This window comes from Oreochromis aureus, linkage group 14, assembly GCF_013358895.1.
Source record: "Oreochromis aureus strain Israel breed Guangdong linkage group 14, ZZ_aureus, whole genome shotgun sequence".
Lineage (NCBI taxonomy): Eukaryota > Metazoa > Chordata > Actinopteri > Cichliformes > Cichlidae > Oreochromis > Oreochromis aureus.
Window position 1 is genome coordinate 12,247,015 of NC_052955.1, and position 20,338 is coordinate 12,267,352.

Below are 20,338 nucleotides of genomic sequence, written 5' to 3' on the forward strand. Positions count from 1 at the left end.
CAAGAATTTCAATTAGTGAAGTAACATGGTGTACTATACACAATGCAAAATCAGAACTCTCATAGTAATGAAAGTAAAGCACAGGTCAGACCCAGCAACACGCAAAACGTACAACCCCAAAAAAAACAACAACAACACCATGTTAACAATTTTACTTTCGTTTTACAAATTAAATAAAATACTGCCAAATAAGAACAAAGCAATGACTCATGACATTCATTTTACTGACATATCCACTGATGTGTTTTGTTTGAAGCCAACATCTTTTTCAGTTTCTGTTAAGAGAAAAGTATACTCTCTTCTAAAATGTCAGATAAAGGAGCACTTCACTCACCTGTTCATCAAGTTTATCCAGGAGGTCTTCCATCTCCTCACCAAGAGCTCCCTTCTTAGACCAGTACAGTTTTTCAGCAGGCCAGGCACAACTTTGTCAAGGGATGCATTGAAGGTCCCCAGGAGGTCTTTGCTTGTGATCCGATGAAATTTTCAGATATCTAAACAATACATTCACCAAAATATTGTCATTTATTCAGCACAGAAAATTCCTGGGTAGCTGTCTTGGACAGTCTGCACCATGTTATATGCCTGACTGTGTTATCAACAGCAAAACCTACCTACTTCAAAAATCTCTCATGAATACGTCTTTTGCACAGGAATAGAAACACCCCCACAAAACCCAGTATCAATATGAAAATACATATTATGTTCTAAGTTGCACCAAAATCTGTGACCAATCAGATTCTGTGACCTGCCTTAGTATTCTTTCCTAACAATCTCAGACTATAGAAGTCCTATTTCTAGCACAAAAAAAAAAAAAATACATGCTAAGTCAAAATTATGAGATTGCCTTTCTGTTTCACAATTTCGATTTAGCATGGGGACTCTTGTACTGGCAGAAATGTTCAGGGTAAGGATTTCAATATAACACTGGCAAGGGCCTTGACTGGAGTGGTAGCACAAGATAATAAAGTTGGCCAATGCATTACCCCAGCAAATACCGTACTGCTTCAATATAAGTATAAATCATGCCCAATTTGAATAATAATTAAATTATAAATAAATTAGGACAGTCTTACCTACTCAGAGGAAAACAGCGCAGGTCATCTCTCCTGGACCTCAGATACCATAGGCTGACACTCCACGACCTCTCTCCGCTTGAGAGAAAATGTTTGCAATAATGAAACATTTCAATATTATGTAGAAAAAAAAGAGAAAAAAAAGTTACGGATCGGACTCCCCGATCCTTACTGCGCATGTGCAAAGTCGGACCGTACAGATCGCCTCTACCCGTGGAATTGTACATAAAATCAATACTCCACCAACAAAAGGCTCTCAAAACAATACAATACTTTCCACAGCTTTGAAGGATGGGTCAGGTGTATCCTTTCGTGGCCCACCCTATGCCAGAATTCATAGCGGCCCAGCCGATTCTAGTTTCAAACAATGGCGGCAGCCACTTAGTTTTAATATTACTCTTATTACTCTTTCTGGGTCACAAAGTAAACTTTTAAGGTATTTTCAGGCGAGAATGTAGCTGTGTAAATTTCAAATATCTGCTCAGTTTATTAAGACAACACATTTTGCAAAAAAATGCTTCTACGTTTTTGGAGACGTCTGTTACCACCAGCTTCGATAGCTAGCTGGGGATTCAAGGCTCGCTAGAGCAGCGAGAACAGCGAACTCCTGGCATATCATTTTCAACCCCCGCGGTCCTTCGCTAGCTTAAACAAGTCCCTTAGATGACTTAAATATGTTATTGTTTGGCTTTTTTTTTTCAGTGCTTTACTCGTTCCACCCTCCTGGGTCCTCAGGAGGATGCAGCCTAGCGCTTGTAGAAAATCCTAATAACAGATGTCGTTAGCTTACCTGCTAGGGCAAATGGGCGGCAGCTCCCCGCACCTGTCCAAAAAATGGTCAAATAATACACTCCAACTTCAGACCAGGTAAAAACTGTAATGGTGAAAAATTGTAATTTTCATCCAACTTTGGCCACGTTTGTTCAAAGTTTCTTAGCAGGTTTTCAGTTCAGAACACATCGACAAACCACTATCACACAGTCTGCTCAGGCTCGTTTGGTCTAGTTCAAACTTATTCAGACCACGACGTGTGCCAGTCACCCACGGGTTTCCACGGTTCCCAACTCGACTCAAAAATCTACTCAAAAGTTGATAATCTTTGTTATGCTCGCTAGAAAATCTTAGTTAGAACAACAATGGAAGAAATTTGTTGGGCAGACAAGCTATTTTAGGTTGTAAATGGAAAGTTTTATTTCTAAGTCAGTTTAATTTGAAAACTTTACTCAAATCAACAATTACTAGTTATCGTTTTTACAGTGTGCTCTCCAAATCACGGACAAACAGTATCCCACATTCTTGATTTTTAGTTCACAAACACTTCTTGTAATAACTAACTACTCCTGACATTTAATGTCAGGAGTAGTTAATAATGTTCTAAACACATTTTCTTGTAATAACTAACTACTCCTGACATTAAATGTCAGGAGTAGTTAGTTATTACAAGAAGTGTTTGTGAACTAAAAATCAAGATACAAATAATATCAGGCTGATCCTGCCGTAATTTGTTCCCCCGGTTCAAATCATGCACAGCAAAATCTCCAGTGTTAAATTAACACTACAGAGTGTTTATATGTGTCCACACTGTTGAGTGTTAAATATAACACTGTTGAGTGTTAAATGAACACTTTTGACAGTGTTGTATTTTTAAAAGTAACCTAGTCAGTTTTCAAGATTTACAATGACTAACACAGAGCAGTGCTGATTTTCTAACACTGGAATATTTCTAACATTTTGAGTTATTTTCCAGTGTTCAGAAAATCAGCACTGCTCAGTTTTTATTCATTGTAAATCTTGAAAACTGACTAGGTTACTTTTTAAAAATACAACACTGTCAAAAGTGTTCATTTAACACTCAACAGTGTTATATTTAACACTCAACAGTGTGGACACATATAAACACTCTGTAGTGTTAATTTAACACTGGAGATTTTGCTGTGTGGACAAACAGTATCCCACAGCTGTTTATGTGTTTAAACCCATTTTGCACATCGAGGCATTTTTTGAAAAATGTATTGATAGCAATGTTGAATATTATTACACAGGAAAAAAACCAACTACACGTAAAATAATTACGCCGTGACGCCTCTGCCTTTCTAAATGGAGGGGAGTACGAGCTTTATTTTTTTTTTTTTTTTTTTTGCCGATGCCCGTGATGCCGCCCCGGGCAACCGCCCGTGTCAGAGTTTTAAATAATCTCCGCTGTGAATCGCAACGCCGTTTAGGTGTTGACGAAAAAAGCCCAAACGCATAGAAACAGCTGAGTTTTCAAAAATACCAATGTAGGTGTGGACGAGCGTAAAAGAGTTAGTAGTGTATTTTATTACTACCTGCAATTTATTGCCGTTTACTTGTATTTGCTTAATTGTTTACTAAATGTTTGAGGTGGGAAATAAACCGCAATGGAGTTTGTAAAGAAAATATGGGTGTGTGTGTTTGGAGGATGTGTTTGTGGGGGGGTGCGAACATTTTTCTTGTAAAAAGGGGGGCCTGGCAAAAAAAGTTTGGGAACCACTGCTTTAGGGGGTTAGGGTTGCAGTTAGCGCCATCTGCTGTGGATTTTATTCTGAAGCCTTAATTCTGAAAATATTAGTTTTTCTCGGTTGCGTAAACACTATAACCAATCTTGTGAACCCAAATTTCAAAACCATAATGCCCCTTTCCAAAAGCACACCCATTTCCCTGAACTATAAAACACTATGCCCTGCTTTACCACATGTCAAAGGAAAAACCTTAGAGAAGCAAGAAACACAAACTCAATTTATGGCATGTACATGGGCGAGGCTTACTGCGTGGCAAGACACAGGCAAGTCGCGCAGAGTCTCAGTCCGTTCTTTATTTTATAGCAGAGAATAGATTACACAGCATCTCTAGGTGGAGCATACGTAATAGAAAAACATCTCTAGATATGGTTATCGCATGAGTGGCCGTTATCCATAAGACAAGAGGAACTAGTATCTTTTGTCATATCAGCTTCAGGTTGGAACTGTCTCTGCCTGAGAGTGTGTTACTTTGTAACTTCCTCACGCATGCTTCTGTTCCTTAATCTGTAGGTTGCAGGCACATCATGTTCTCACAAGAAATTATACTTAAGCAAAATAAAAGTTATCAAAGTAAGTAAATGTAAAAATCTCTTAACACCACATGAGTCAGATGTGGCGAACTGTTACTGCAAAACTCTACACACAAATTCCTACATTTGTCAGTGCTGACACCATGTGGTCACTTAGAAAGCACTATCAGTCCATGTTAACTCACATCAACAGAGCTTTAGCTCAATTAGCACACAATTAATGAAGTAGAAACGCTACGAGTCAAAATGTATCACACACCAATCAGAAACTTTAATGGATAGACTAAAGGGCCAAAGTCAGCTCATTTAGGTTTGAAACAATGGATCCAACGACATGCGGAGGAGGAGGAGATGGAGGAACATAATTGGCCATCGGGCTATTGTAAATGTCCCTGGTCAGCGTGGAGGGAATGTCACTGTGCGCAGCCATCAGCCAATGAGGGATACTCTACCGCCACCACATTTTAGGACTTTATAACACTATGCTTCTCCTTGCTTTTCTTGATGGTCTGAGACAATATATGTTCCAGCAGGACTACAGGTAACCAGCACAGCCAGCACACCCTTACTAGGTTGTTGTTTGGGATAATGTCAGCTTCCATCGCTGCTATGGTTCATGACTGGTTTACCAGTAACCCAAGGTTTTCTAACATCTTTCTGCCTGCATACTCTCCCTTTCTAAACCCGATAGAGGAGTTATTTTTCGGCATGGCGGTGGAAGGTGTACGACAGAGAACCTTATGTCCGTGTGCACCTCCTCCAGGTCATGGAAGACACCTGCCTAGACATATCAGTGGATGCATGCCAGGGATGGACCAGGCATGCAAGAGGATTTTTTCCCCGCTGCCTGGCCAAGGCCAATAAAGCCTGTGATGTGGATGAGATTCTCTGGCCTGACCCAGACCAATGACAGGATGCTGAGGAAGAATAATGTTCTTAGTGTGTGTTGTACTGTATGGTACACGAATAAAAAAATGTGCAGCTGTATGTACATTGGTTGCATCTTTTGTGTTCATCATGTGAAAAGGTTTTTGAGGGGAAAACCACAAGCAACAAGCCAGTTTTGGGAATATTGTTTTACATTTATTGCACCAATGTGTATGACTATGTTGTCGTGTGTGTTTTTGAGGCCTTGTGTGTGATGTCTGTGGGGAAAGTTTGGTTTTCAGCAAGAACGAATGATTTTGAGTGTGGAGCTTCATATTGACCTGACAATACAATGTTTGGGAAATTGGGTGAGACTTTATGGATTTGTGTTTACTGTTTTGAGAATACGAGACATAGTTTCAAGAAATGTGTTTAAGCAATTGAGAAAAACTGTAATAAAATGAATATATTATAGACTAGAATATATTCAGATTAATAGTAGCCTATCTGGAAGACAAATTACAAAACATTTCACTAAAATTAGTAGTCCAGATACTTTACATTGCAAAAGAAGCCCTCCATAGGGCAGACACCGGAGGGGTTTGATTGCTTACATCACAGTGCTTGTCAGGCTTAATTCTTGAACTCATTGCTTGATAGTATGCGTGTGGGCATGAGTTTCTGGAAACAGAAACAGGTAATTCTATAATTAGTAGTGTCTGATCGACACAAGCAATATCTCACAATGTCCACAAGGGGTCACTGTAAATTTGATTCATACCACATGTCTTGCACTTGCTAATAGTCAAAATCAGAGCAGGAAATTTAAACTATATAAATCCCGTGATGTCGAGAAGATACAGTTATTATACCTATATTTGAATACATCTTGACTTTATGCTCCTTACAGTTTAAAAACGGCCTCATTACTTCAGAAAACTGTCCAGAGACATTTTAAGATCAATGACGACCTGTGTGAGTTGAAGGATTTTGGTATCATGAAAGGTTTAGATGGTACGGTTGTAAGCTATTCCTTTAGGTAACTCCTTTATTGATCAGAATATCAAAGAATAGTATTTCAGATTTCATTTGGCACATTTTATCCAAGATGCCCTGATGCACCTAGACTTATTATTTTGTGGGTTGAGATTCTTTAACTACATACTGTTTCTTAAGTCAAATATCCTTTAATCCAAAAGGAATAATGAAGTCCAGCAAAGCATTCATATTACTGAGATCCACCTACGCACTTTTGGCAAGTGTTTTTTTAACTTAACTACTGCCATATACTTTGTGGTACAGAAACAGTTTCGTATGAAAACGTTCACCCTTTTCAGGACTACACTGCTTAAACTTTTGTTACTTTAAAACATATTTAAATATTTAACTTTTTATGAATTTATTTTTTTTCCTTTCAAATGAATGGAGAAGTCTTCAAACCTTCTTCAAACCCACCCTACTATAAAACTCAACTACTTCAGCACATTTGAAGGTAGTTAGGCATAGTTGAGCAGACTGACTGGCATAGAAACAAAGGCAGGTGTGTATCAATGCGTGTGTGTGTGTCAGAGGATTTGCTTAGAATTTATAGACTGACACTGAGCTTATTTCATGTCTTTTTCTCTCATTTATTTATTCTCATTTATTTATTCGTTTCAGCACTTCTTCATTTTGATGAGTTTCAGCTTCAAGTTTCTGATTTGGATGATTCTGACAAGAGGGTCACATCATGCAACTTCTCAAAGACACTAAAAACACACAGTGATGGTAACATCCTCACAGAGTGTCATAAGGTTGGTCACAGTGCGGCAGAGGAAATCTATCATGTTCCAGCATTTTTAAGAAGACAGTTAACACTTGGACAAATTTCCATTCTTTCCATATTCTGTGAATTGATTTTGCTGTGAGTCAATCACACCACTTTAATGTGAAGACTAGCCTGGTCCTGGGGTTGCTGGGGCAACAAAAGCTGCAATGACACCTGCTATATAGGTTCAACCACAAGTTCTCCAATCTGAAAGAAAAGTTATGTGAATGTTATATGATCATGTTATAGAATTATGATTAATGTTTTGTTATTTAAAATGCAAAGTCGAAACAGAAAAGAACCTGAACATGAGGAGGGGCACTGAGGACGTACGTGACAGCACTGGCAATGTCTTTTGCTTGCAGAGCCTGTTAGAGAAATGCAAAGTGCGTCATTTGATTTTATCAAAATGATCATGTCAACACTCCACAAACTGCAGGATTAATAATTTTACCTTATATGCAGCATATATGCCAGCCACTTGATCAGGATTGTTGGTGCTGGCCCGTGATATAAATTCTGTGGCCACTAAACCAGGAGAAATGCTCTGCAAAAAGAGATAATGATGAAGGAACTGTAGGATGTACTGTGCATGTGTCTCACAGCAGCTTATACTGGTGTTCAGGTGGTTACAGTAAGTTTTAAAGCCTTACTGTGGCTCGGATATGGGTGTTTTCAGCACGCAGCTCCTGTCTCAGGCCCTCAGTCAGAGCAGTTACAGCATACTTTGTGGCAGTGTAGAAATGTAGATCAGCAAAAGGAATGACTTTATGTCCACACAAGCTGCAACAAAAGATGTTTTACAATTCATGGACAAACACATTAATTTTTAACTATTACTACTACTATGACTCCTTTTTTCCCCAGATTAAGGACTTTACTAGGGTAGTTAAAGGAAGATCAGTCATTTCCCTTCTTAAATCTTGTAATAATAACAAAATTCTGATCTATAGACATTTTCCAAATTAGGAAAAAAAGAACCCTGAATAAATAATGATTACTGCATTCCATTCGTTAACCCAGAGCTTTAATTTCCCCTGGGGATCAATAAAGTATTCTGATTCTGATTCTCAAAGTGTGGGGCCCGCCCCCTAGGGGGGCGCAGAGCCATTGGGGGGAGGGGGGAGAATGCTTGGACACTGCAAGCATAATGGACAGGTTTTAGATGGGGCGCCCACGCAAATGCAAAGCAGCACATGAAGCATCTGAATATGTTTTCAAACCAACTTCATTCTAAGACAAAGACTAGAAAATATGGTGAAGCATGTCTTCCCTTTGGCTTCACCTGAACAAGTGCCAAGGTAGGTCTCCCCTGCAAAATTGGTTTTCCCTGCGTCGGGAGCACGCGCTGGGCTCTCCAAATCACGGACAAACAGTATCCCACATTCTTGATTTTAAGTTCACAAACACTTGTTGTAATGACTAACTACTCCTGACATTTTGGACATAGCTCTTTATACAGTAAAGTTACAGTGGGATACAAATAATATCAGGCTGATCCTTCCGTAATTTGTTCCCCGGTTTAAATCACGGACAAACAGTATCCAACAGCTGTTTTTGTTTTTAAATCCATTTTGCACAGAGAGGCATTTTTTGAGAAGTGTATTGACAGCAATGTTGAATATTATTACACAGGAAAAAAACAACTACACATAAAATAATCACACCGTGACGCCTCTGCCTTTCTAACTGCGTGTGTATATGTAAGCGTGTAAAACCTGAAGATAGTCAGATTAACAGTATTTTGTCTCCATCTGCCATTCATCTCATATAAACAATAACGTGGCGCACAGCGTGACGTGAAAAAAGGCACATACCTTTGACGTTGCTTGACGAACTCTGTATTCCTCGTCCACACGTAAACGCAAAAAAAGGAGTTTTAAATAATCTCCGTTTTCGGTGAATCAAACGCCGCACGATGTGAACGAAAGGCCCAAACGCATAGAAACAGCTGAGTTTTCAAAATACCCATGTAGGTGTGGACGAGCGTAAAAGAGTTAGTAGTATATTTTATCACCACCTGTAATTTATTGCAGTTTACTTGTATTTGCTAAATTGTTTACTAAATGTTTGAGGTGTGAAATAAACCGCAATGGAGTTTGAAAAAAAAAATGTGTGTGTGCTTGAAGGATGTGTTTGTGCTTGGCGTGCGCTTGGCGTGCGGCAAGGCGAGGGAGGGGGGCAACATTTTTTCTTGTAAAACAAAGGGGGCCTAGCAAAAAAAAAGTTTGGGAACCACTGCGTTAACCCAAGATTTGGTTAAATAAAGCATGGTTTCATGACTTCTTAAAGCTGTAGTAGGAAACACAATTTTGTTGTCACTGGACCAAATATGTTATCTTTATACATATTGTAATTCTTATGCTAATAAATTGTACTAGACTCCCACACCTCCTCTGGGCTTTGCTTTCAGGTTTCAGAAAATCTAGCATGTGTTAGGAGACTTTGGCTTCTCACAGGTCTACATCAGTTCAGATGATGGGAGATGTTTAAGAAAAGACGTACAAAGAAACAATATCAGTGGAGGAAATACAGAAAGACATGCCCAGGCCAGACAGATTTAAACATCATCGTGTGTTGCATTACTTGGCTTGAATTCAACAGATAGTCATCTCTATGCCAAAGAACCATGAGTATTGTTAATACCACCATCTTTGCTTTTCCTGTAAGCCAAATGTGTGCTCTGAAAAAAGGCACCTGTTTATGTTTATGATGTGCCCATCATCCACGTTTCTCTCTTTCATTGACTGATAAGCTTCACGTGTGCAGATGCTCAGAGCAAGAACGTTCACCTGTAAGAAACCAAGCAGAGAAATAAACAACAAAGTCAACACCCTCCAAACAGCTCGTTTGACAGCTTGTTTTTTGTGCAGGGAAGAAAGAGATACATTTGTGTAATTTTTTAACTTTGTTAAAATAAATGCAATATGACAAAACTCAAATTATATTGTTTTGCAGGATTTTAGGACAACAGTTTTTTAAGTCAGATGAGAGTCATGAGTTTGGTTGTATCAGACTTTGTGTTTTTATGATGGATTAAACTGAACATTCCCATCTTTTTACAGTGAACTTTTACACAGAATGTGATTTAAAGTGTAATTTAATAGATGACTTGGAAAACTGGTTATACCGGTTTAGTTACAATAGAATAGACTTATTCTGTGTGTTATATAACTGCCTAAAGCAGTTGAAAGTTTTCTGCATGATAGTAATCTTAGTTAGTTCAGTTCTTTCCAACTTTCTGTTTCTGCCATGGACTAAACTGGAAATTTCATGTTTTGGCTGTTTCTCCACTTTGGGGATAAATCAAGTACATGTTATTTTAAAAACTATGAATGAGTGAATTTAAAATTGATTATTAAATTTCACTTCAAACTTCAATGTTCCTCTTGGAAACCACTCCTGTGAACACTTCTTTCAAACAGAACTGCAGATCAATGCAAGATTATTTTTTTCTAAATTACATCAATGATGTTCTTCCAGCTGCCGGTTTTGCCATTTAGCAGGCGTTCTGGGTGACCCAGACCAGCATTGTTGATGCACACGTCCACGCCTTTCTGCTGCTCTTTGATCGCTGCGAACATGGACAGAATCTCCTCCTCTTTCGTCAAGTCACACTTGAAAGGCACCAAAACACCAGGGTGACCGGCGCCTGACACTCTGCTGCCAATTTCTAAAACCAAAAAGGAAAAGATGACAGACGTTCAGCTTCAAAATAACTTCTTTTGCACCGTTAAACTCTCACAAAACTACATTTCTCTCACTGGGTCTCAACTCATGTCTGAACACATCCTTACATCAGCCGGTCCTCAGGCCTGATGCACGGTAACTTCTCTTTCCATCTCTGTAACAGGGCAGCCCTTAGTGGCTGGAAAACCGTGAGATGGACCAAGGCAAGTGTAGTGGAACAAAGTATTTATTTGCCATACAGCTCTCCTTACAAAACATTCATTCGTCGAGCTTCTTCACAGCACAATCAACCCTCTCTAATGACAACCGGCAGCCTTTAATATGTTCAGCTGTCACAGACTAAACCAGAGGTTCCCAAAGTGTGGGGCCCGCCCCCCGAGCCATTGCGGGGGGGGGGGCGCGGCATGAAAAAAAAAAAAAAAAAAAGCGCGCTTGGACACTGTGGACAGGTTTTGATGGGGCTCCCACACAAACGCAAAGCAGGAGATGAAGCATCGCCAAATATGTTTCAAACCAACTTCCTTCCAACCCAAAGACTAGAAAATATGGTGAAGCATATCTTCTTTTGGCTTCATCTGCACAAGTGCCAAGGTAGGTCTCCCTGCAAAATTAGTTTCCTGCATCGGGAGCAGCGCTGGGCTCTCCAAATCACGGACAAACAGTATCCCACATTCTTGATTTTTAGTTCACAAACACTTCTTGTAATAACTCACTACTCCTGACATTTTGGACATGTTAGCCCTTTATGCAGTAAAGTTACAGTGGGATACAAATAATATCAGGTTGATCCTGCCGTAATTTGTTCCCTCCGGTTCAAATCACGGACAAAGTATCCCACAGCTGTTTATGTGTTTAAACCCATTTTGCACAGAGAGGCATTTTTGAAAAATGTATTGATAGCAATGTTGAATATTATTACACAGGAAAAAAACAACTACACGTAAAATAATTACACCGTGACGCCTCTGCCTTTCTAAATGGAGGGAAAGTAACGTGTGTATATGTAAGCGTGTAAAACCTGAAGATAGTCAGATTAACAGTAACAGTATTTTGTCTCTATCTGCCATTCTGCAATTCATCTCATGTAAACAATAACGTGGCGCACAGCGTGACGTGAAAAAAACGCACATACCTTTGACGTTGCGTGACGAACTCTGTAATCCTCGTCACACATAACCGCAAAAAGGAGTTTTAAATAATCTCCATTTTCGGTGAATCGCAACGCCGTTTACGTGTTGACGAAAAGCCCAAACGCATAGAAACAGCTGAGTTTTCAAAAATACCCGTGTAGGTGTGGACACGTACACGGGTATTTTTGAAAACGGAGATTTTCCGTTTTCGTTTTAAAAAATAATCCCGTCCACACGTAAACGCAGAAATGAAGGAAAACGCTGCTAGGAACATGCCAAAGCAACAGGTGGCGATATATTCCTAACAGTGTAGAAATGTTGGCCAATCAGAAGTCTAGAAGCCTCGTTGGGAAATAGTAAACAAAGATGGGGCATAGAAGCAGAACCGAGTTGTATGTGTGGAGGGACAGTAACTGTGTGTGTGTATATGTAAGCATTTAAACACTGCAGAGAGTACAATTAACAGTAACAGTATTGTAGAAATTCATTTCACCTAAACCAGGGGACGGCAACCTGCGGCTCCGGAGCCGCATGCGGCTCTTTGGTCCTTACACTGCGGCTCTGCGTGGTTTGGGCAAATACATTAGAAGTATTTAGCTGAAGTGTATTTTATTTATTTTAGTTTTTTAACTTGTAGTTCTAAGTTGGAGGATTATTGTGATATTAAAATATAAAAATAAAATTGTATTCTATTATTTTTTCATCGCTCAAAATAAGCGTCACACTCGTGGAAGCCGATAACGCCATGCATCTATTGAGACTTTCAACCCCAGGTAGGTCAATTATGGATCTTCGGATCCACATTATGTCAGCAGCTGTTCTCCACGGTGAACTATGTTAAAAACAAACACCGTTCATGCCTCACAGATGACAGCTTACAGTCCTGCGTAAAGATGAAAGCCCCGATTTGCAGACGCTGTGAGCAGAGGTTCGGGACCAGAAGTCTCATTTTAAACATATCACGGCAGACCCGACGATGTTTGCATGGACATGCTTTTCAGCATCTCTTTATTAACCAGGTAAAATACATATTTAGGCAGAATTTTGCAAATATCCATTTTTCAGCAGCATAGTGCTTTTTTCCAATTATTTTTTAAGAGTCAGGTCAAGGCTCCAAAAGCCCAAAGGCGATATAAGGGTGGCGCCTCACAACAGTTTTTGTTTGCTGGATCATTTTAGTTCAGCTGGGTGTCTTTCCTTTTGTTATATTTCTTTAAGAGTTTAAAATGTGTTAATTACATAAATAAAATTCAATTTTCTCTGTAGCACTTAGTTGTTCACACAAAGCATAAAGGTAAAAAAACAATATATAGAGTGTTATCTTCATTTTAGATGTCAAAAAGTATTTGCGGCTCCCAGTGTTTTCTTTTGCGTGGAAACCGGGTCCAAATGGCTCTTTGGGTGTTAAAGGTTGCAGACCCCTGACCTAAACAATAACGTGGCGCACAGTGTGACGTCAAAAAAGGCGCACACCTATGACGCTGCGTTTTCTCCGTTTTCCTCGTCCACGGTAAATGCAAAAACGGAGTTTTCGAAAATATCCACCCTGGCAGGCGTTTTTAGAAAACGCCGTTTACGTGTGGACGAAAGGTCCAAACGCATAGAAAAATCTGCGTTTTCAAAAATACCCAGTACGTAAAAAAGGGGGGCCTGGCAAAAAAAGTTTGGGAACCACTGGACTAAACCATTATTCCACTCTCAGGTAAATTCTTAGACTCCAACCTTCCACCACAGTATACAATATACCAATTTGAATAAATAAATACATTTCCCATTTTTATATTAATAAATATTTAACACTTTAATTTTACACCAAACCCAATATTATAAAAAAACAAAAACAAACAAACAAAAAAAAAAACCCAAGCACAAAAAGATTCCCCACACTCCCTTAACCAATGGTCTCTCCCGGAACCTTTAACTGGTGTCTGGACCCCCTGGGAAACATTTGCCCAAACACCTTGAAGAGCACACGGTCACAAAAGGTAAGTAATCATTATCTCACAAACACTTATTTGCACCACTTTTATTGCTAGATTTCACACACACACACACACTTGCATTAGTTTTCCTTACTGGTAAACCTTAATCACAATCTCAATCACCATTCGTTTTTCCTCACAGACAACCACCACATTCCTTGATGAGGAGCAGCTGTGCAGGATCTGAAACAAGGCTACCAACTGATTTTAATATTCCCAATAAATATTCAATAAATAATTAAACTTCTGGTGTGCAAATGTTTTACTGTGCAAATCCATGCTTAAAGTGCGATGCTAAATAAAGTGCTTGATAAGGTGCTTTTAATAAAGTGAAAGCTGTGCTCTAAGTGCTATAATATAGATAAATGTAGTAAGGGAGTCATCTTCCTTACAATCTCAAAAACAATAAGATATATTTTAACAAAAAAAACTATTTTAGTAATAGTAGTTTTTATCCGACTCCACAATTTTGACTTAACAAAAATAAAAACCTCTCGAACAGCTGCACACTATGAAAAATTGAGCTGCCAGATGTGTTTGAAAAGTTGCCCTTCCCTTGTAGTTTTTATCATAGTACCATAAGTTTTTTTTTTTTTTTTTTTAGTCCTTCACTTTAAAATTTATTAGTAATGTTTATTTCCTAAAAGAAAATCATGTCATTTTCATTAGTTTATTGCAATAGCATAGCCGAAATCAAAATACTGCAGCGGCAAGTGCGGCGGCAAATACCGGTATGCCAGATAAGAGCATACCGGTATTTGCCGACGCAGTCCAGCCCTGTATAGAGGTTAAATTACTCTATGCATCAACTGAGTTTTCACTTCAGAACAAACCTGGATTTTTGCGACGCCCTGGCGCAGCCCACTACTTTCATACCGTGCGGACCAACTCTACGGCTACAGCCGCCCAATCCCGACCGAGGCTCCGGTCACCAGAGCCACTCTGCCCGCCAGCGGTCCATCACAGCCCGGACACCGGTAACCTGCTACAAACACGAAGAGAGAGTGACGGAGCTCTCTCCTGTGTGAGCATTTATATATACACCTGAGTCAAGGGCGTAGATTTGGCATGGACGGAAGGGACATGTCCCCACCAATATCCAGCGATTATTGAATTGTCCCCACCAATAATTTGATTTCTTCGAGTAAAGAAAAATAAACCCGATAGAAAGAAAAAACGATCTGTCAACGTCTCATTCACCCAGCGGTGCAGAAAGAGTCAAATTACGTTCTCTACTGAAGTCCTACGTCATGTGACAAACATGGCCAATGTGATTGGCTGTGCCTTTCAGGGAGCTCTGTTTAGTTTTAGCAGCGGCAAGCCTGCGCTGCGAGGACCTGCAAGGAGGAGAGGAGGATGACACCCTCAAACATTAACTGAGAGTCGAGATCTGCACAAATTGACAGAAACACCGAAGAAGCTCCCCATTTTATTCTTATTGTCATGTATGTCCTATTTGTCAGGTGACAGAAGAACCAACACAAAGCTCAGAGTAATGGTGATACAAGATCACAGGTGAAATTGGATGCTGACTTGGTGGTTCATGACTGTATTTGAAGCACATGTGTGACTGCATGTATTTGGAATGTCTCACTGTTATTTATCAGGTGACAGAGGCAGCTCTGCCATGTTGTAGCTCAGAGGTGAAGAGGCAAGGTCACAGGTGACTGACTGATGATTTGGTGCTATAGATTAACTAGTATTTATTATCATGACAATTGTTAGGCTGCTGATGTAAATTGATTCATTAGTGTATATTTGACAAAGAATCTGAATTGACATGTCTCACTTTTTATATGGCACAAATCAATGTGTTATTTTATCAGGTGGCAATGTCCTAGTGCAGTCAGAGGGGAAGAGCCAGGGCCAAAGGTGAGGCACATCAAGCACATAATTTTAATCTGAGGATAAACGCATGTACTGAGGCTGAAAGAAGCTTCAGTGCTCTCAGAAGACTAAAAAGATGGCTAAGGTTAACAATGACTCAAATGAGATTAAACAATGTTGCTGTATGCCATGTCCACCAGGAGAGACTGGACAGTATAGATGTAAAACCAATGTGCCAGCAGTTTATCTCAGTTAACGAGAGGAGAAGGCATGTGTTTGGCTGCTTCACATAGTGGACATTGAGTTGTTGTGTGGGGCATGTAGTCCATGTCTGTTGCTGTAACAGTAGTTCATGTTTAGAATAAAAAATCCCAGCTCACTGAGTTGATCGGGGCAACAGTGCGAGTAAAATGTTGCATAATTTTGCTGAGAGATCTTTTACTTTGTGATAATCTTAGATGAATAGTTTTATGGACAAAAACCAGCAGGTCATTCAGTGTTCCCTTAGTCGTCTTAGTGCCAATGTATAACAGATGTTGATGTACTATAACTGAACTAATGTTGTTAAAGTCATATTCTTTTATTGTCATGACTGTATTTGAAACTATTTTTATTTTTGTATGATACCTGAGTTATATGGAATATGGCTGAAGTAAACTAAAGCCTAAAATACTTAGTCAGTCATTTGTTTAATAGTAATTTAACATTATATAATTCACATATAAAACTATGAATTGTCATTTTAAATGGTTTAAAAGCATGTAGAATAGCATATGTAGGCAAGTGTATTTCTCCTTTTTTATCAAGAAGCAAAGACAAAAGGAAAAAAAAAACAGAAACAGGGCAGGGTTCAGTGGTTGAATCATCCGTCCCCACCAATGCCAAAACCAAATCTATGCCCTTGACCTGAGTTATGTCAGCCTGCCTTTGCTCCCAGCTTCAGATCTCTGCCCTACAGGGAGGCAGCCAGCCAATCCTGTTGTCAGATTTATGAAATCAGTTTGAGATAACTTTTACTCTTTGACAATTTACTTAATCATTGCTGGGATTTGTTTTAATGACACGCACAATAAGACGCTGATTTTAAGTGATCCAAAAAGTGCCACGTGAACACACTTCCGTTACTGCCTGTTACTAGGCAATTTGGGTTTATGGTTTGACCAAACTCCGAGCGTGCATCCGCAGCATGAAAGGAGTCATAGATCGACCAGGTTACATTTTCAGTAAGTTCAATTTTCAATTTCAATTTAATTTTATCCACGTAGCACCAAATCACAATAACAGTTGTTTCAATGTCATTTATATTGTTTAGGCACACATCTGAACTGGTCAGGCTCATGGATTAGAGTCTGGCTAAAGCAGGTCAGGTTACATATAAAACCAAGGAATATCATGGTCATGATGATGTCTTTTTAAAAGCCACTGGCCAGACATGACAAAATATCAACATGCAGTTAGCTTGGTCAATTTACTTTTATTTGAATAATTACATCATCTGATCCACCCTAACTATATGTTTAATCCAAAAGGAAAGTTATAAGCCTGATCTTAAAAGTAGAGAGGGTGTTTGTCTCCTGAATCCAAGCTGGTAGCTTTTTCCACAGAAGAGGGGCCCAAAAGCTGAAGGCTCTGCTTCCCAATCAATCTAAATAAATCTCTATTTTATTTATATACCCCCACAAGTAAGCCCACTGTTTCAGAGCAAAGTGCCCTAATGGGGCGAGATGTTATTGTAAGGTCATTAAGAAAGGATGGGGCCTGATTATTGAAGGACTTGTACATGAGGAGTTTTAAATTAGAACATCCTGATATTAAAGAACTATGGTAGTCCAGCCTAAAAGTAAGAAATGTATTTACTAGTTTTTCAGTGTCTGAGACAGAATGCTTCTAATTTTAGGGATTTTTTGCAAATGGAAGATCATCATCATAGCAGTGAAAATGCATGCTATGTCTACTAATGAAACTGCCTAAGGGGAGCAAAATGTAAACAGAAATGGTTCTAGATCAGAACCCTATGGAACTCTATAATTAACCTTAGTATGTGAAGATGACTTGCTCAACAGAGCTTTGACTTTTTTAGCCTGGCTACTGTGCTGAAACCTTGATTGTTCTTTTTTTTCTTCAGTCAGTGATGAATAATAATGTTCTAGCTTCCAGTATTATGTTGTAGTTATCAGCTGTGAAGATTTATCATATTTCATATTTAAAATATTTCTGTTCTTGGCTGGCAGGAGTCTGATGTGATCTTCAGCTGCCTGCAGGTTCACTCTGCCAGAGTGACTCAGATGCAGTTTCACATTTGATGCTGGCTGTGTGGCTGCTGGAGGAATGTATTGTCTGTGTAGTTATACAACCTGTAGTTGCAGTATATTACTGTCACACTCTACGACATCTAAGATTATAACAGTCTCACAGGATGCTTTCATTCTTTTCTGGTCTTCTATATTGGTCTTATCTTCTGGCAAAAGTATCTTTTGTTCATGAACAGGGTTAATAACATCTTCATGTTGGGATTTATGAGGACTCCTAGTGTCCAGTGTTTCTGACATATACAGTTCTTCATCTTAAATATTACTCACATCATCATCATCAGAGTTGTTCAAATCATTGGCAAAGTTGATGGCGATTGTCTTTGCATGCACTCCTGCAGGGTTCACTCTCTTTGACTCATCAGAATTGCTTTTTTGGGGGCAGTTTTGGCTCAAAGCACCCCAGTGAGGTTCTTGATATAAACTGTTTGGTCTTTGAGCTGAAAGGAATTGTAGTAATAGCACCACTGGGATGTTCTGCTTCTGTGACTTCACATAGCTGCATCGCTGGTACTAAACCTCACTGTTTGTTCTCCATTAGGAATTACAACATCAGCATTTTGCTGTGACTCCAGTTGCAAATCACTGATGATGTTCACAGTGTGACTTCTGTCACATCCATCTCTGCATCATCTGTACTGAACCTCACTGTTTTTAAACGATGTAAATTGTCATAGCCGGTTGATGATACTTTTGTTTTTATCAGAATCAGAATCAGCATACTTTATTAATTCCTAAGGAAATTGTGTGGGCTACAGCTTATCTTAACAGATCTTAGTTGGTGGATAAGCTATACTTACTTTTATACTTTTATTGCTGATGAGATATTAATTTCTGAGGCTTCTGGTGAAGTTCCTCTGTTGGTACACTTTGCAACCATAATAAGACGTGCTTCCTCATTCACATGTTATAGTTTCAGAATTGGCTCTGAGGATGTCACCATGAGTGTGTGTCTTCAATGTCTTTGACAAGTGACACCATGTGGCCCTCTCTAGTAATATAGAGGGCCAATGTAACATCAATGTTATGTAACATTGGTAGTACATATATCAATGTAATAAAGACAGATTTGATATCTAATGGCAAGATTGATGACATACCATGTCGTAAAATAGTAGTTGTCGCAAATGTTTTTTTGTACACACAACAGCAAGATTGGTTGCATGTCTCCATGCAGGAGAACGGATTCTGTTTGAGAGCAAAGGGAGGCTGAAATGAATTATATCTTTACTGCCAACTATGTTTCACACCTGTGAGGAATTTGACTCTATAGCGTCAACACAAAACCCTACCGTGCTGACAAAATGTTATGGTCCAGCGTTGTTGTGATGTTTTTGAACTCAAGTTTTTGCTCTTGTTGTAATTTAATTGTTATACTAAAGGTTTCAAGTTTTATTTTGGGGAATTTTACTGATTTTTGGAGCCTGTTTGCTTTTGTTTCGCTTCCTTTTGTTATTCCAGTATTCCCACTGTTTCTCATTCCCTTCCTCAGTCTTGTCAGTACTTTTCTCCTTTTACACACCTATTGCGCATTAGCCAGTTAACCTTTCTATGCGGTAGGTGGGGGGCATCTATGCTGACACACCTGAGCACAGATGTTATTGTTATTGGGAAGATGTGCTTCATGCACCAGCCAAATTTTGTGAATTATACAGTAATGAGTGTATGTTTGTTTATGCAGCTGTACAGTTAGTTTGGTGTTTGTGAATCTTTTGGTGGACTGTTGCTTATACCAGTGGTTCCCAAACTTTTTTTGCCAGGCCCCCCTTTTTACAAGAAAAATGTTGGCCCCCCGCACAAACACATCCTCCAAACACACACACCCATATTTTGTTTACAAACTCCATTGCGGTTTATTTCACACCTCAAACATTTAGTAAACAATTAAGCAAATACAAGCAAATACAAACGGCAATAAATTACAGGTAGTAATAAATATACTACTAACTCTTTTACGCCACGTCCACACCCTACACGGGTATTTTTGAAAACTCAGCTGTTTCTATGCGTTTGGGCTTTTCGTCAACACGTAAACGGCGTTGCGATTCACCGAAAACGGAGATTATTTAAAACTCCTTTTTGCGTTTACGTGTGGACGAGGATTACAGAGTTCGTCCACGCAACGTCAAAGGCATGTGCCTTTTTTTCACGCCACGCTGTGCGCCACGTTATTGTTTACATGAGATGAATTGCAGAATGGCAGATAGAGACAAAATACTGTTACTGTTAATCTGACTATCTTCAGGTTTTACACGCTTACATATACACACGCAGTTACTGTCCCTCCATTTAGAAAGGCAGAGGCGCCACGGTGTAATTATTTTACCTGTATTTTTTCCTGTGTAATAATATTCAACATTGCTATCAATACATTTTTCAAAAAATGCCTCTCTGTACAAAATGGGTTTAAACACATAAACAGCTGTGGGATACTGTTTGTCCGTGATTTGAACAGGGGAACAAATTACGGCAGGATCAGCCCGATATTATTTGTATCCCGCTGTAACTTTACTGCATAAAGAGCTAACATCATGTTAGCTTTGATTTTAGTTCACAAACACTTCTTGTAATAACTAACAA

General features: G+C 39.1%; 1 protein-coding gene and 1 long non-coding RNA gene across 2 annotated transcripts; one reads left to right on the forward strand and one right to left on the reverse strand.

Annotated features, from left to right (window-relative positions):
* Positions 1 to 6,617: 6,617 nt before the first annotated feature.
* Positions 6,618 to 10,467, reverse strand: LOC120443564 (dehydrogenase/reductase SDR family member 11-like). The gene is made up of 6 exons (XM_039622443.1): positions 10,285 to 10,467; positions 9,518 to 9,612; positions 7,474 to 7,603; positions 7,275 to 7,367; positions 7,123 to 7,188; positions 6,618 to 7,027 (listed from the first exon to the last, which is right to left on the reverse strand). The coding sequence occupies exons 1-6, from the start codon at positions 10,402 to 10,404 to the stop codon at positions 6,998 to 7,000; spliced, it is 534 nt and encodes a 177-aa protein (XP_039478377.1). The 5' UTR covers positions 10,405 to 10,467; the 3' UTR covers positions 6,618 to 6,997.
* A 2,811-nt stretch (positions 10,468 to 13,278) lies between these two features.
* LOC120443566 lies at positions 13,279 to 13,869 on the forward strand. The gene is made up of 2 exons (XR_005615491.1): positions 13,279 to 13,625; positions 13,765 to 13,869. It is a non-coding gene; the product is annotated as an uncharacterized LOC120443566 (long non-coding RNA).
* Positions 13,870 to 20,338: the final 6,469 nt, after the last annotated feature.